The sequence below is a fragment of the Giraffa tippelskirchi genome, chromosome 7, assembly GCF_054371585.1.
Source record: "Giraffa tippelskirchi isolate mGirTip1 chromosome 7, T2T-mGirTip1v1.2.pri, whole genome shotgun sequence".
NCBI classification, from domain to species: Eukaryota; Metazoa; Chordata; class Mammalia; order Artiodactyla; family Giraffidae; genus Giraffa; species Giraffa tippelskirchi.
This window is the reverse complement of record NC_137281.1, coordinates 79,075,772-79,093,704: the sequence shown is the minus strand read 5'-3', so window position 1 is coordinate 79,093,704 and position 17,933 is coordinate 79,075,772. Positions and strand designations below refer to the sequence as shown.

Here is a 17,933-nt window from a genome sequence, read left to right as displayed (position 1 = left end):
CTATTCTTTTTTAATTAATGTCTACTAAGCCAGTTTCTACATAGCGGCTCCAAGCAATTAGAGACAGTACAAGGTAGGCAGTGATAAGAGCCAAAATGTTTGGTACTGACACTGAATGCTGAAGGATAAAAGGGGGCTAGAAAAATCGTCGTCTACCAGAAAAAACTGGGACAACTCCATGCAGAAGGTAGGATAGGATCCAGACCTGGAATTTAAGTACATTTGGGTAGGTGAGGAATAGCAGTGTTGAATAGGGGAAGAAGTATTGCCTTTGAAACTAGGCCCAGCCGTCCCTGTGAAATCTGAGCCTCAGTTTCCTCATGTTTAATGAGACTAATAATATCTACCCTCTTCAGTTGCTAAAAGGAGAGAAATTCTATATGTTAAGTATTTTGCACATAGTTGTAATTTAATAAAAGCCCTTCATAAATACTCATACTCTTCATTGAGGCCAGAAAAAAATATCTTCTCTAGCCATACTCCCTAGCATGGTGCTTCCTACATAGTGAGGTCTTACTATAGATGATGAATGAGTACATGAGGGAGGGAATAAATAAATGAGGAAAGGAGAGCATTGCAGACAGGGGAAGAACAGAAACAGCGGCAGAGAAGTTGGAAATAAGCATGTTGCCTGGGAAACGACTGCTGGGATCTTGGCCCGACTTAGAAAAGCTTATGGATTGCCAAGTCTTCATGGAAACATCTGGAAAGCTGAACCAATAACTTTTTGGAGGGGGTAGGAGGAGAGGGCACTGACAGAGGTAGAATGGGCCCAATAGAAGGCATCCAAATTAATGACCAGATTGGGGTTAGAGCACTTCTGGGTCAGTTAGAGAAGCTGAGCTAATTCCAGTTTTCAACAGGAACATGTGGGCAAGGGATTTAATCTCCCCAGTCTTGTTGGGAAAATGATTCCTGCTCGGTCTATCCTAAAAGATGATAAGGATAGAATGAGCCAACAGGTAATAAGTATGCTTTGTAAGTTTGTAACAAAGTATCATTGACTCAGGAAGCAGGTGGAAAAATAGAAATCTTTGTTTATCCACATGGCTATAAACCCAACATGGCTTTATGTCTTTGGAAGCAATAAACTAGAAAGCCATAAGATGGGGTATGTTTCACCAAGAAAGTATTTCTTCCCTTGCTCTTTTCCTTAAATTGGCTATATCAAGAGTGAACGTTGACATTCTAGGAATCAGTGAGCTAAAATGGACTGGAATGGGTGAATTTAACTCAGATGACCATTATATCTACTACTGTGGGAAGGGATCCCTTAGAAGAAATGGAGTAGCCATCATGATCAACAAAAGAGTCTGAAATGCAGTACTTGGATGCAGTCTCAGAAACGACAGAATGATCTCTATTCGTTTCCAAGGCAAACCATTCAGTATCACAGTAATCCAAGCCTATGCCCCAACCAGTAATGCTGAAGAAGCTGAAGTTGAACGGTTCTATGAAGACCTACAAGACCTGCTAGAACTAACACCTAAAAAAGATGTCCTTTTCATTATAGGGGACTGGAATGCAAAAGTAGGAGGTCAAGAGATACCTGGAGTAACAAGCAAATTTGGCTTTGGAGTACAGAATGAAGCAGGGCAAAGGCTAATAGAGTTTTGCCAAGAGAACGCACTGGTCATAGCAAACACCCTCTTCCAACAACACAAGAGAAGACTCTACACATGGACATCACCAGATGGTCAACACTGAAATCAGATTGATTATATTCTTTGTAGCCAAAGATGGAGAAGCTCTATACAGTCAGCAAAAACAAGACCAGGAGCTGACTGTGGCTCAGATGATGAACTCCTTATTGCCAAATTCAGACTTAAATTGAAGAAAGTAGGGAAAACCACTAGACCATTCAGGTATGACCTAAATCAAATCCCTTATGATTATACAGTGGAAGGGAGAAATAGATTTAAGGAACAAGATCTGATAGACAGAGTGCCTGATGAACTATGGACAGAGGTTTGTGACATTGTACAGGAGACAGGGATCAAGACCATCCCCATGGAAAAGACATGAAAAAAGCAAAATGGCTGTCTGAGGAGGCCTTACAAATAGCTGTGAAAAGAAGAGAAGCGAAAAGCGAAGGAGAAAAGGAAAGATATTCCCATTTGAATGCAGAGTTCCAAAGAATAGCAAGGAGAGATAAGAAAGCCTTCCTCAGCGATCAATGCAAAGAAATAGAGGAAAACAACAGAATGGGAAAGACTAGAGATCTCTTCAAGAAAATTAGAGATACCAAGGGAACATTTCATGCAAAGATGGGCTCGATAAAGGACAGAAATGGTATGGACCTAACAGAAGCAGAAGATATTAAGAAGAGGTAGCAAGAATACACAGAAGAACTGTACAAAAAAGATCTTCACAACCCAGATAATCACGATAGTGTGATCACTCACCTAGAGCCAGATATCATGAAATGTGAAGTCAAGTGGGCCTTAGAAAGCATCACTACAAATAAAGCTAGTGGAGGTGATGGAATTCCAGGTGAGCTATTTCAAATCCTAAAAGATAATGCTGTGAAAGTGCTGCACTCAGTATTCCCGCAAATACGGAAAACTCAGCAGTGGCCACAGAACTGGAAAAGGTCAATTTTCATTCCAATCCCAAAGAAAGGTAATGCCAAAGAATGCTCAAACTACCGTACCATTGCACTCATCTCACATGCTAGTAAAGTAATGCTCAAAATTCTCCAAGCCAGGCTTCAGCAATACGTGAACCGTGAACATCCAGATGTTCAAGCTGGATTTAGAAAAGACAGAGGAACCAGAGATCAAATTGCCAACATCTGATGGATCATCAAAAAAGCAAGAGAGTTCCAGAAAAACATCTATTTCTGCTTTATTGACTATGCCAAAGCCTTTGACTGTGTGGATCACAAGAAACTGTGGAAAATTCTGAAAGAGATGGGAATGCCAGACCACCTGACCTGCCTCTTGAGAAACCTGTATGCAGATCAGGAAGCAGCAGTTAGAACTGGACATGGAACAACAGACTGGTTCCAAATAGGAAAAGGAGTACGTCAAGGCTGTATACTGTCACCCTGCTTATTTAACTTATATGGAGAGTACATCATGAGAAATGCTGGGCTGGAGGAAGCACAAGCTGGAATCAAGATTGCTGGGAGAAATATCAATAACCTCAGATACGCAGACGACACCACCCTTATGGCAGAAAGTAAAGAACTAAAAAGCCTCTTGATGAAAGTGAAAGAGGAGAGTGAAAAAGTTGGCTTAAAACTCAACATTCAGAAAACTAAGATCATGGCATCTGGTCCCATCACTTCTTGGGAAATAGATGGGGAAACAGTGGAAACAGGGCTGTTTTTATTTTTGGGGGCTCCAGAATCACTGCAGATGATGATTGCAGCCATGAAATTAAAAGACACTTACTCCTTTGAAGGAAAGTTATGACCAACCTAGATAGCATATTAAAAAGCAGAGACATTACTTTGCCAACAAAGGTCCGTCTAGTCAAGGCTATCGTTTTTCCAGTAGTCATGTATGAATGTGAGAGTTGGACTGTGAAGAAAGCTGAGTGCCAAAGAATTGATGGTTTTGAACTGTGGTGTTGGAGAAGACTCTTGAGAGTCCCTTGGACTGCAAGGAGATCCAACCAGTCCATCCTAAAGGAGATCAGTCCTGGGTGTTCGTTGGAAGGACTGATGTTGAAGCTGAAATTCCAATACTTTGGCCACCTGATGCAAAGAGTTGACTCATTGGAAAAGATCCTGATGCTAGGAAGGTTGGGGGCAGGAGGAGAAGGGGACGTCAGAGGATGAGATGGCTGGATGGCATCACTGACTCAATGAACATGGGTTTGGGTAAACTCCAGGAGTTGGTGATGGACAGGGAGGCCTGGTGCTGCGATTCATGGGGTCGCAAAGAGTCGGACACGACTGAGCGACTGAACTGAATTTCACTTCAAAATTTTCTCAATGTCTCAACCTATGCTGTCTGATCCAGTAGCCACTCACCACAGGAGGCTATTGAAATTTAATTAAATAAAATCCAGTTCCTCTGCTACACTAGCCAGGTGTCAAGGGTTCAGTGTTCTCATGGGGTGTGGCTACCTTTCCTTATCACAGAAAGTTCTGTTGTAGAGTGCTGGGCTAGACTATGTAGAATTGCAGTATATAGGTATAGATATATTTTTATATACACTTTAGTATTATTTTATGTATTTTTATCCTCTTATGACCTTAATTTAAAAAGCAGATAGGTAAAACTTGTATCTTTAAAAACATTAAGCTGTTTTTCACTTGCCTGGGCCTTGGTTGATTGTTTAGTATCCAACATTAGTGCTGAGAATAGGTTCCCCAACCTAATGAAGTTAATGGATTTTCTTAATTAGGGAGGTAATAGGATATAGGAGATCGAATGATTCAGGGAGCTTCTAACCTAATTGGAAATGTGCTTGATTGTGTTTTGCCAGATGTCATTTCAAGCTTGTTTTTTTCTTTTAAGATGCTAAAGAAAACCCTTATGGTGAGGATGATAATAAGAGCCCATTCCCCCTGCAGCCTAAAAACAAGCGCAGTTATGCCCAGAATGTGACGGTGTGGATAAAACCCAGTGGCCTGCAGGTAACATTACCATCCACGTTGCTCTCCCTGGGGACAGGAGGAGGGACAATTGATTTGATTTTCTTTTCCTCTGATACTTCGTAATTCATTTACTTTTAACATTTGTCATTATTTCCAAAAAGGATTTGAGGTGGCCTACAGAAAAACACGTACGTAGCCGAATCATTTTTTACAAAATTTGGAGAAATATAAAACCTAGAGGAAGAGGACAGACAGTGTACCAGGAAGCCAAGGCAGAATGATAATTGTGTTTGAGCAATTTGGCTCTTGAGCTTCCTGCTACCAAGGTCAAAAAAAAAATGTTGGTTATATGGTTCTCCTTGTCTGATAAAAGAAAGCATGTCAGTTCTTCTAGAGAGACACATTTTTTTCCAGCATTAAATTTTAATGTAAAAGTTGTGACATGGTGAGTCATTGAATAATATTATAGGTGTTATCTTTAGTACCAGTTTTGAGGAAGACATAAAAATCTTCAGGTGATTATTTCTCCCATCGGCACACTGTAAGTCAAAGCATTACCATGTAATACCACAGAAACACTTTCATGGGGGGCACCTGTGAAATTATCCCATTATCAAGGTATGCTGCCTTTAATCAAGAGACTCTGACTTCCTCCTCCCATTGGCAAAGTCATTTTTACCTATTTTTAAAAATCAGTTTTTGAACTTTTTTTTCTCACTTGAGTGCCTTTTGTTTTTTTCTTTGTTCCTCCCATGAGTCTAATCCAAGCCAAATGAGAAGAGGCAGTCAGGCCCCCTGACCACAGAAGTAACCTCTATTGATGCATAGTCTCTTCTAGCCTCCTTTTCAGGGAGACTAGACAGACATCCTGCCTTGGCTAAGGGGCCTCTTCCCTTTGTTAGAAATTAAAGTTCTCCCTCTTTCTTGCCATTGCTGACCCCAGCACTTCCCTGTCAGAAGGAGAGCTGAATTTTTCTAAAACTGTTTTTTAAATTTTGTTCTGGTCTGAATGTGTTGTTTTATTATGGTGAGGGGCACATAACAAAAGTTACCATTTCAGACATTTTAAAGTATTCAATTCAGTGACATTAGTATAATCACAATGTTACATGACCATCACCACTGTCTAGTTCAAAAACATGTTCATCACCCCAAAAGGAAGTCCTCTACCCGCTAAACAAGTCACTCTTGCCCCAGCTCTAGGCAACCACTTATCTGCTTTCTATCATCTGTAAGGATTTGTCTGTTTTGGATATTTCATGTAAACTATATCATATTATATGTGCCTTTTTGTGTTTGACTTCTCTTAGCGTAATGTTTTCAACAGTCGTTCATGTTGTAGCGTGTATCACTGCTTCCTTCCTTTTGATGGCTGAGTAATAGTCCATTGTATAAATAATGGTCCAATGTATAAAGTCCATATTTGTCTGTCCATTCGTTCAGTTGATGAACTTTTGGATTATTTCTACCTTTTGGCTATTATGAATAATGCTGCTATGATCATTTTCCAAGTTTATTTTTTCTTTTGTTGCTGTGTTGTTGTCATGATAAGAGTTTTATAGTTTTAACCCTTAACATTTAGGCCTCTGATCCGTTTTGAGTCAATTTTGTGGGTATGGTATGAAGTAAGGGGTCATTCTTTTGCAGGTGGCTATCCAGTTATCCAGGCACCATTTGTTAGAGACTTCTTCCCCTCATTGAATGGGCATGGCATCCTTGTCTAAAAGCAGCTGGCCATGGATGTACGGGTTTACTGGGGGTGTTTTTGTGAGACAAGTTCATTTTTGTCACCATGGGCTTTAGTATCATCAAGCCTTTTGAAGGAGAGAGATGATTTACTAATGCTGAACAATAACATTAACTCACAAGGGATCCTCATCTTTATAACTGTTTTCTCATTTTCATTTTTTTCCATTTAAAGGTGTCCTTTTGTAGTCTTTCCCTTTTTACCGCAGAAGTCTAACATCAAATTCTTTTTACCCTCTATAGACAGATGTACAGAAGATTTTAAGAAATGCAAGGAAACTACCTGAAAAAACACAGACATTCTACAAGGTGAGGCTCTCAGAAGTACAGTGGTTGAAGGTGGGCTCTGTGCTGTGTGCCGGAAATAAACTGTTTCACAGTAGTGTGGACAATGAACATGGACAGGAATTAGAAATATTTGTTTGTGCCTCCAGTTTTTCATCAGTAAAGTCAGTAGAAGTGATGGGTCTGTACCTGCCCTAAAATCCAGGAATCAGGAGTGTTTAGACAACCTGGTTCTGTGCGGTGGGTCTTCTGGCAGGTCTTCCCTGTGTTGGTGCTGCTGTGAATGGCTGAGGGAAGGAGCTGAAAGGACCTGTGAGTCATAGCCTTACCCATCCTCCCTGCTCCCAGATGGTATCCAGTCTTAACTCCAGGCAGCCAGTGGCTGTGTGTTCCAGGGATGGTGTCTGCTCAGAACATTCTTACTTTGTGAGAGGAGCTGCTTCTGGTAATGACTTCTAAAATTGGACACTTAGGAGACTTCCCTGGCAGTCCAGTGGTTAAGACCCCATGCTTCCAATGCAGCGGCCACAGGCTCAATCTGTGGTCGGAGAAATAGGATTTCCACATGCCGTGCAGTGCAGCCAAAAAATAAAATGAGCCTTTTAAAAAATATATGCATTTATAAACTGCAAAAGAATGGCCCTCCAGAATCATACCTCACTAATGCAGAACCATTGGTGGAGTCAAGCTACAAGAGATGGGGTGGAGTTGGGAGGTGGGAGGTGGCATTTAAGTTCACTCTTGCTTCTCCTGTCCTTCTGATATTTGGCTGAAATTAAATTAAGTGGCAGTGTGAGGTATGCAGTATTTTCAGTTGTGTCCTAGCTTGCTAATTTTAAAATATCGTACACACAATCAACCCCAAGCTAGCATCTCTTCCAGAGAACATAGGTGCTTTGGGTGTTATCTCATTATCTTTATGTATTCAAACCTAATTATGTAGCAAGCTGGTGAAATCAGGCAAGAGTTCAACCAGAGAGTGTTTCACTCCAGCATGCCTCCCCTTAACCGAAGCCCTTAATCCATATTGGCCTTAGATGACCACTCCATGGCTGCAGCCCCTGCCTGCCTGCAGAGCTGTCTATTCAAGGTGGCACACTTATACTTTGGCCTTCTTCTGAACTTTTCATTTGTAAACAGATGATAGTAGAGAGGTGGTCAGAAAGTCTGTTTCTTTCTTCTGGTGTTATATAACCTACATAACAGAGCAGGAAAGGGCCTCTACCAGATGGTTGTGTCTCCCCCTCCAGTGGGCACGGCAGAGGTGATCGTCGTTTTGTAAATGAGGCCAGTGACACCCAGAGAGGCTCCACAGCTTGCCCAGATCACACTGCTGAGTCATAGATGGGGCATTCCATGTTTCTCTGCTTCCATCCACTATTTGACTTTTCTTTTTTAGGCAGTCTCTGGGGTCTGACTTCCTGACTCCTCCAGAGCCTCTTTCAGACATACTCATTGTCATTCAGTCTAAGGCTCCATCCAGAGAGGCACCAAAGGGTTAAGAGCCCTCTGAGGTTTGGGCAAGCCTTTTCCATACCTGAGTAACAGAGGGGAAGTATCCTTAGAGTTATGAGTTGTTGTTGTTTAGTCACCAAGTTGTGTCCAACTCTTTGTGACCTCATGGACTTATAGCCCGCCAGGCTCCTCTGTCCATGGGATTCTCCAGGCAAGAATACTGAGCAGATTGCCATTTCCTTCTCCAGGGGATCTTCCTGACCCAGGGATCTAACCCACATCTCCTGCATTGGTAGGTAGATTGTTTACCACTGTGCCACCAGGGAAGCCCAGAGTTACAAGCACTGTACATGAAATGATGTATGCAAAGCACCTCACCATGTTTGGCCTAAGTGGTCATGAACTGTGGTGAGGATAAACTCAGTTTCAGAAACCTGTCGTCCTTTGCCTTCTGACCACCTGTAGAGGAACTACTTCCCAGGCATGTCATCACACCCTCTTATTATTGGCATCTCTGTACAAATATTTGTTCTGATATAAAAATGCTCATTTAAGTTTGGGGGTCAAGAAGAATATATGTCACACTGAGCACTTAGAAAATATGTGATGAGGAGAATGCATTTTAGGAACACTGGTGTTTTTTTTTGTTTCAGGAGCTGAACCGTTTACGAAAGGCTGCCTTGGCCTTTGGTTTCCTGGACCTGCTCAAAGGGGTGGCGGACATGCTGGAAAGGGAGTGCACGCTGCTGCCCGACACAGCTCACCCCGACGCTGCGTTCCAGCTAACCCACGCTGCCCAGCAGCTTAAGCTGGCCAGTACTGGCACCTCTGAGTATGCTGGGTATGACCACAACATCACACCTTTGCAGACAGACTTCTCTGGGAGCAGTGCAGAGAGAATATGACACTGACTTTGGAAGCCTGCCTTCTTTTTTTCAAGTGAGAATGATTTCGGGTAAAAACTTTTTCAGTCTGTTCACCTGTGCAGCAGCTACCTGAAGACCTTCCCGAGACTGCCTGAGAAGCACCCCTCACAGGTTTGACTCCAAGAAGTTTCTGCAGGGTGGGCAGCTGTTTTCTGGAGCTCAGAGTCTTTAAATCCCAAAGACAACTGTTGCTCCCACAATGGGAACATCTCCTGAAACGCTTGAAGGACTGACAAGCATAGAGCCCTCTCCACCATCCTCAGGAAACCCAGCAACTTGGGTTCTGTTCCTGAAAGGCCTCTCCACTTCTCTCGTCTCCCAACCATAGGGACATTTTCAAGTACCTGTGGTTGGGAGAGGAAACTTGCTAAACACAAACCCAACATCACTAAGTTTCAGAATGTCCTTAAAACTTGGACAGAAAGTCAGTGGCAACCCTTACGGTGCTTTTGATATATCTTGAGATACAAACTTAAACAGCAACCATAAATGTATGATCCTCATTTATTCAATTTTTTTAATGAAAATAAAATATTTGATTTTCTACAAAATGGTTTCACTGGGAAACCAGGGGGTCTTTGCCTTGGGTCTCTCCTATAACCTAAATATAATTTCAGCTTCCTAAGTGAAGGTTCCTTGGGTTCCATATTGACTTCCTTATTTCTGACACAGGTTAGGCCTCACTGCCTAAGCCAGGTTCCATCAAGGTAGGTTCTGACATCACTGCAGTCAGTTATGGTTCTAGTTCATCAGCTAGCTTCATGACCTTGGGCAAGTCATCAAACTTCCCTGGGCTTTATTTACATCATCAATGCGTTTCAGATTGCTCTGTAAACGTCCTAAGGAATTACTCCCATAGGCTTCAGCCCAAGCAACCATATTATGTTGTTTGTTTTTTTTTTAATTAGTTTATTTTCTACTTTTTAACTTTACAATATTGTATTTGTTTTGCCATACACTGACATGAATCCACCATGGGTGTACATGTTTTCCCCTTCCAGAACCCCCCTTCCACCTCCCTCCCCATCCCATCCCTCCGGGTCACCGCGGTGTACCAGCCCCGAGCACCCTGTATCATGCATTGAACCTGGACTGGCGATTTCGTTTCACATATGATAATTTACATGCTTCCATGCCATTCTCCCATATCATCCCACCCTCGCCCTCTCCCATAGAGTCCATAATACTGTTTGATTTATCTGTATCTCTTTTGATGTCTCGCATACAGGATTATCTTTACCGATTGACTAAATACCATATATATGTGTTAGTATACTGTATTGGTGGTTTCCTTTCTGGCTTACTTCACTCTGTATAATAGGCTCCAGTTTCATCCACCTCTTCAGAACTGATTCAAATGTATTCTTTTTAATGGCTGAGTAATATTCCATTGTGTATATGTACCACAGCTTCCTTATCCATTCATATGCTGATGGGCATCTAGGCTGCTTCCATGTCCTGGCTATTATAAACAGTGCTGCGATGAACATTGGGGTACACATGTCTCTTTCAAGTCTGGTTTCCTCAGTGTGTATGCCCAGCAGTGGGATTGCTGGGTCATATGGCAGTTCTATTTCCAGTTTTTTGAGGAATCTCCACACTGTTCTCCATAGTGGCTGTACTAGTTTGCATTCCCACCAACAGTGTAAGAGGGTTCCCTTTTCTCCACACCCTCTCCAGCATTTATTGCTTGTAGTCTTTTGGATAGCAGCCATTCTGATGGGCGTGAAATGGTACCTCATTGTGGTTTTGATTTGCATTTCTCTGATAATGAGTGATGTTGAGCATCTTTTCTGTTATTTTTTAACTTTTTATTTTGTACTGAGGTATAGCCAATTAAAAATGTTGTGATAGTGTTAGGTGAACAGCACAAGGACTCAGCCATACATATTCATGTATCCATTCTCCCCCAAACTCCCCTGCCATCCAGGCCAAGCAGCCATGTTTTATTTATTAATAACCTGCTGAACCCGCACCCGAGGTCAGGGGCTGCGGCCAGGAGGAGCTACCCCGCGCCCAAGGTCAGGGGCAGCGCCCAGGAGGAGCTACCGCGCGTTGGAGGTAAGGGGCGGCGGCTGTGCTTTGTTGGAGCAGCCATGAAGAGAGACCCCACGTCCAAGGTAAGAGAAACCCAGGTAAGATGGTAGGCACTGAGAGAGGGGATTAGGGGGCAGACAGGCTGAAACTACAGTCACAGACAACTAGCCAATCTGATCACATGGACCACAGCCTTGTCTAACTCAATGAAACTAAGCCATGCCGTGTGGGGCCACCCAAGACGGACAGGTCATGGTGGAGAGGTCTGACAGAATGTGGACAACTAGAGAAGGGCATGGCAACCCACTTCAGTGTTCTTGCCTTGAGAACCCCATGAACAGTATGAAAAGGCAAAAAGATAGGACACTGAAAGATGAACACCCCAGGTCAGTAGGTGCCCAATATGCTACTGGAGATCAGTGGAGAAATAACTACAGAAAGAATAAAGGGATGGAGCCAAAGCAAAAACAACACCCAGATGTGAATGGGACTGGTGATAGAAGCAAGATTCGATGCTGTAAAGAGCAATATTGCATAGGAACCTGAAATGTTAGGTCCATGAATCAGGGCAAATTGGAAGTGGTCATACAGGAGATGACAAGAGTGAACATCGACATTCTAGGAATCAGTGAATGGGTGAATATAACTCGGATGACAATTATATCTACTACCGTGGGCAGGAATCCCTTAGAAGAAATGGAGTAGCCATCATAGTCAACAAAAGAGTCTGAAACACAGTACTTGGATGCAATCTCTAAAACGACAGAATGATCTCTCTTCGTTTCCAAGGCAAACCATTCAATATCATAGTAATTCAAGTCTATGCTCAGACCAGTAATGCTGAAGAAGCTGAAGTTGAACAGTTCTATGAAGACCTACAAGACCTGCTAGAACTAACACCCAAAAAAGATGTCCTTTTCATTATAGGGGACTGGAATGCAAAAGTAGGAAGTCAAGAAACATCTGGAGTAACAGGCAAATTTGGCCTTGGAGTACAGAATGAAGCAAGGCAAAGGCTAATAGAGTTCTGCCAAGAGAACACACTGGTCATAGCAAACACCCTCTTCCAACAACACAAGAGAAGACTCTACACATGGACATCACCAGATGGTCAACACTGAAATCAGATTGATTATATTCTTTGCAGCCAAAGATGGAGAAGCTCTATACAGTCAGCAAAAACAAGACCGGGAGCTGACTGTGGCTCAGATCATGAACTCCTTAGTGTCAAATTCAGACTGAAATTGAAGAAAGTGGAGAAAACCACTCGACCATTCAGGTATGACCTAAATCAAATCCCTTATGACTATACAGTAGAAGTGAGATAGATTTAAAGGACTGGATCTGATAGAATGCCTGATGAACTATGGACAGAGGTTTGTGACATTGTACAGGAGACAGGGATCAATACCATCCTCAAAAAAAAGAAATGCAAAAAAGCAAAATGGCTGTCTGAGGAGGCCTTACAAATAGCTGTGAAAAGACGGGAAGCGAAAAGCAAAGGAGAAAAGGAAAGATATTCCCATTTGAATGCAGAGTTCCAAAGAATAGCAAGGAGAGATAACAAAGCCTTCCTCAGTGATCAGTGCAAAAAAATAGAGGAAAACAATAGAGATCTCTTCAAGAAAATTAGATACCAAGGGAACATTTCATGCAAAGATGGGCTCGATATAGGACAGAAATGGTAAGCATCTAACAGAAGCGAAAGATACTAAGAAGAGGGGGCAAGAATACACAGAAGAACTGTACAAAAGAGATCTTCATGACCCAGATAATCACAGTGGTGTGATCACTCACCCAGAGCCAGACATACTGGAATGTGAAGTCAAGTGGGCCTTAGGAGGCATCACTACGAACAAAGCTAGTGAAGGTGATGGAATTCCAGTTGAGCTGTTTCAAATCCTAAAAGATGATGCTGTGAAAGTGCTGCACTCAGTATGCCAGCAAATACGGAAAACTCAGCAGTGGCCACAGGACTGGAAAGGTCAGTTTTCGTTCCAATCCCAAAGAAAGGCAATGCCAAAGAATGCTCAAACTACTGCACAATTGCACTCATCTCACATGCTAGTAAAGTAATGCTCAAAATTCTCCAAGCCAGGCTTCAGCAATACATGAACTGTGAACTTCCAGATGTTCAAGCTGGATTTAGAAAAGTCAGAGGAACCAGAGATCAAATTGCCAACATCTGATGGATCATCAAAAAAGCAAGAGAGTTCCAGAAAAACATCTATTTCTGCTTTATTGACTATGCCAAAGCCTTTGTGTGGATCACAAGAAACTGTGGAGAATTCTGAAAGAGATGGGAATGCCAGACCACCTGACCTGCCTCTTGAGAAATCTGTATGCAGGTCAGGAAGCAGCAGTTAGAACTGGACATGGAACAACAGACTGGCTCCAAATAGGAAAAGCAGTATGTCAAGTCTGTATATTGTCACCCTGCTTATTTAACTTATATGCAGAGTACATCATAAGAAACACTGTGCTGGAGGAAGCACAAGCTGGAATCAAGATTGCCGGGAGAATTATCAATAACCTCAAATATGCAGATGACACCACCCTTATGACAGAAAGTGAAGAGGAACTAAAAAGCCTCTTGGTGAAAGTGAAAGAGGAGAGTGAAAAAGTTGGCTTAAAACTCAACGTTCAGAAAACTAAGATCATGGCATCTGGTCCCATCACTTCATGGCAGATAGATGGGGAAAGAGTGGAAACAGTGGCTGACTTTATTTTTCTGGGCTCCAAGATCACCGCAGATGGTGATTACAGCAATGAAATTAAAAGACGCTTACTCCTTGGAAGGAAAGTTATGACCAACCTAGACAGCATGTTAAAAAGCAGAGACATTACTTTGCCAACAAAGGTCCATCTAGTCAAGGCTCTGGTTTTTCCAATAGTCATGTATGGATGTGAGAGTTGGACTATAAAGAAAGCTGAGCACTGAAGAATTGATGGTTTTGAACTGTGGTGTTGGAGAAGACTCTTGAGAGTCCCTTGGACTGCAAGGAGATCCAACCAGTCCATCCTAAAGGAGATCAGTCCTGGGTGTTCATTGGAAGGACTGATGTTGAAGCTGAAACTCCAATACTTTGGCCACCTGATGTGAAGAGTTGACTCATTGGAAAAGACCCTGATGCTGGGAAAGATTGAAGGCAGGAGGAGAAGGGGATGACAGGATGAGATGGCTGGATGGCATCACCAACTCGATGGACATGGGTTTGGGTGGACTCAGGGAGTTGGTGATGGACAGGGAGGCGTGGCATGCTGCAGTTCATGAGGTCGCAAAGAGTTGGACATGACTCAGTGACTGAACTGAACTGAACCTGCTGAACTGCTATAGAGGCATACCTCGGAGATTTCGGAGGTTCACCTCCAGGCCACCACAATAAAGCGAGATTTCGGAGGTTCACCTCCAGGCCACCACGATAAAGCAAGTATTGTAATAAGGCAAATCACAGAAATTTCTTGGTTTCCCAGTATATAAAAAAGTTATAGTTTATACTGTAGTCTGTTAACTGTGCAATAGCATTATGTCTAAGATAAAATGTACATACCTTGAGTAAAAATAGTTTATTGGTTAAAAAAAGAAAAGCCAACCATCCTCTGACAACACAGGGATCTTCAATTTCTGAAAAATGCAAGTATCTGTGAAGTATAATAAATCAAGCTATGCCTATATAATATTTTGTCTAAACAAAAGATTTTACCACTAATTATTTTGAAACCATTAGACTAAATGATCTTTAAACACAAGTTACTAGGATTTTGATTGTAAATGTTTTAATAGAAATACACAATCTTTAGCTTTTTCAGACAGCAGTAAGGTTTGTAACAATCACTAAGAATACAAGATTCTTTACAGCATAATCTACTGTAAAGCTGATCTGCCCAATTACACATGGAAAGTCAGTTGAGAAGACACCAGAAATTAATACAAACAAATGTTGACAGAAGTTGCAGACATGCAAAATATCCTTCAATGCAGTGAACTTGTAAAAAATCAGTCAGCCTATACTAACTAGATGTCTTTAGGTCAAACCAAGTTTCCATCTTGGGCTCAGAGAAACAGCATTATCCACTGAGTCCCCTTCCCCCAGCAACAGTGGGAATGGCAGAACAGAAAGAGCTATCATACCTTAAATTCTTATAGACAAACATTACTTATTTTACTTGGTTTACTTGGAATGTACTAGGGAAAATTAATTTTTTTGATGATGGCCACATCTTAAGATTTTTTTCAGTTCCTCTGTTGGTGGACTTCCTGTAAGGAATCTTACTTAGTTAAGGCTCAGATGGTGGTTCTTCAGCCAAAGTTCTCCCTCTGTTTTCACTGGCCTACTGCAGACAGGTGAAACAATAGCAAAATAAAAACCTGGTGTTTTTGAGGCATGTTCAAAAACAGACAGCCTCACCAGCTGTCTCTGACAGGTACACGTATATGAACTCAGCCAGTGCAGGGGAAGGAAGACTGAGCGTTTTTGTTTGTGCACAGCCTAAGACAGTTCTGTAAGGTGCTTTTAGTGTGGTCTACTCCAATGTTTCCAGTATGACACAGGCTGCATCGCCAGGTTGACCTTTTTGATCCCTGTAGTGCCATCTGGGTTTGGAATTCTTACAGTCTCACTGTTTCCTAACTAATGTTTTCGTCTCTTTCATGTTGAAAACAGTTTTGATTTAACTAGGAATGAAGTAAGTGATCATGGTGTTCCAACGTTCTGACTGGTTTCTCTCAAATCACCCTGTGGCTCTCCAGTGCCCATGCAGGTTAAGATGTTGCTAGAGAGACCAAAAGTTTCACAGGTAATATGTGTCCTCTAGCCCCCCCTGGACTCAGAAATGTTTTTATCAGTAACTGAGTCAAACTTAATTTTCAAAAAAAAAATCAATGCTAACCCACTTAACAAGTAGCCCCCTGAGTACAGAATATATTAGGTCTTTTTCTGAGTCACTTTGGGAGCCTCCTATACAGCTACATAGTCTTTTGGGTTTTTTTTTTCCCCACAAGCAATAGCTGCAAAGAACAGATCTCAGCTATACACATAGCCAGTAGCTGGTAGCCTCAGGGCACTGAAGAAATATCTGGGGCCTATGTGAAACAGACTGACTGGAGACAGAGTGGGTGGGGGTATGGCTGAGTCTTTTGCTGTCAATAACTGAATACACAAGAATGAACCTGTCATCAGGTATCAGGAATCCATGTCATGCAAGGACTACACTAAGGTAATACAGTAAATTCAGGAATGTTACTGGGGAAAAAAAAAGATAGCTCCACTGAAAATTTAATCATTTAACTTTAAAAAAACTTTTACATCAGTACAAGAAGGTAAAACTGTAAGAACTATAGATTAGGCTCAAACTGGCAAGAAGTCATCTAAATCTCTTCTGTTTAGTGGATCTTTTTCTTTTTTTGTCCAAAGCGCCGCCTGCGCTGTTTATAAAGATGACGGAAATTTACGTATAACCCTGGAAAAGAAAAGAGGCCAATTAGAATCTTTGTCTCTGTCTATAAGCAGAAGTTGTTGGGGTAGAACAGTCCCTGGCTGCCTGTTTTTCATATCCCACAGCCCTGTGCTTACTGCAGATCCTCAGGAAGCACAACCTAGAGCACGTATTAACAATGCACTGGAGACAGTTCAGGTTTTCCCCAGTGGGTTTTACATTTTAATTTTTTCCCATGCTTTACTATGAAAAATTTCAAACATACGGAAGATTAAATCATTGTACAGTGAACACCATCTAAATTTAAATAACTCTTTATTACACTTACTTTATCACATACCCATTCCCATCTCATTTTTTATGTATTTCAATGTAAGTTGAAGACATCAGTACACTTCACCCCTAAAAATTTCATTAATTAGAATTCAATACTTTTTTTCCTTTAAGGTAGGATTTACATAAAATGAAATATATAAATCTGAAACAGAAAGAGAACCTAATTTTTAATTCAAGGCTAAGCAATAATATGTATTAAGCAATAGCCTAAAAGGTATGAGACACTTTTCTAGGAAGCACAATTCAGTGAACTAGAAAACAAAGGATTTCAGAGCCAGAAAAAAATTTCAATCCCACGTGATCACTGAGGAGTTCTGTAGCAAAGCCTCACCTCCATTTTTTCATTGTACAATAGAGTTAAAAACGCTTATTTTATAGACTTACTGTGAGAGAATGAATGTTTGATCTATACACAAATATAATTGCCTGTTATACTGCTCCTAAATTATGCAGATTTAGGGTATCATTCTCAAGAATAAGAACAACTACATACTCATCGTAGGCAAGCTAAATATGAGTATAGAACCTTGTAAGTTAGAATATGCAACACAAGGAAAAGCCACTAGGGTTAGTGAACATTAACATTCATCTTTTTTAGTAAAATATTTTAAGGGTCTTCTATCTTTTTTACTGAAATATTTTAAGGGTCTTTCCAATACTTATTCCTACTCTCAGTAGGTCCATTGCATGCAGCCTAATTACAGTAGAACTTGACTTATGCAGGAATAGAAGTAAAGAGCTCTTTAAATGAGTGCATTTTCCAAATTGAAGCTTACTCTCTTCAAGCACCAAACATTTTAACATTTTTGGTTTGAAATCTTTCTGAAATGGGTAATATCCTTTCTGAAATGGAAAAGAAGAAATGGAACAAAAGGTAACCTTTGTTATGAGGGTACTCATAATGTGTCTTATTTAACTGCGCTTCTGCCATGTGCTGACTCCCTGAGGGGCTCCAAAAGGATGTAGTTCTCTTCTCCCCCATTTCTAAATGGCCAAGATCAGGAATTCCCTGATGGTCCAGTGGTTAGGACTCTGAGCGTTCGCTGCCGAGGGCCCAGGTTCAATCTCTGGTCGGGGAACTAAGATCCCACAAAATGCATGGCATGACCAAATAAATAAGTAACCAAGATCACTGGGCTTTCCAACTTCTTGGGTTCACT

The 17,933-nt window shown here is 41.5% G+C and overlaps 2 protein-coding genes across 21 annotated transcripts in view; one reads left to right on the top strand and one right to left on the bottom strand.

The window, feature by feature from the left end:
• INTS14 (integrator complex subunit 14) overlaps positions 1-12,498 on the top strand; it is a 37,356-nt gene extending 24,858 nt beyond the window's left edge. For 10 of the 12 annotated variants that reach the window (XM_081513831.1, XM_081513826.1, XM_081513830.1 and 7 more), the window contains 3 exons: positions 4,473-4,591; positions 6,542-6,607; positions 8,692-9,515. In XM_081513831.1, coding sequence (XP_081369957.1) covers positions 4,473-4,591; positions 6,542-6,607; positions 8,692-8,943 — 437 coding nt within the window. In that variant the 3' untranslated portion in view covers positions 8,944-9,515. Of the gene's footprint in view, positions 1-4,472; positions 4,592-6,541; positions 6,608-8,691; positions 9,516-10,894 lie in introns of those variants that run through there. The other 2 variants (XR_014060516.1, XR_014060515.1) reach the window with 1 other exon arrangement.
• A 2,263-nt stretch (positions 12,499-14,761) lies between these two features.
• The window catches only part of HACD3 (3-hydroxyacyl-CoA dehydratase 3), a 29,305-nt gene continuing 26,133 nt past the window's right edge, over positions 14,762-17,933 (bottom strand). For all 9 annotated transcript variants that reach the window (XM_081513842.1, XM_081513840.1, XM_081513839.1 and 6 more), the window contains one exon: positions 14,762-16,461. In XM_081513842.1, coding sequence (XP_081369968.1) covers positions 16,385-16,461 — 77 coding nt within the window. In that variant the 3' untranslated portion in view covers positions 14,762-16,384. The remainder of the gene's footprint in view (positions 16,462-17,933) is intronic.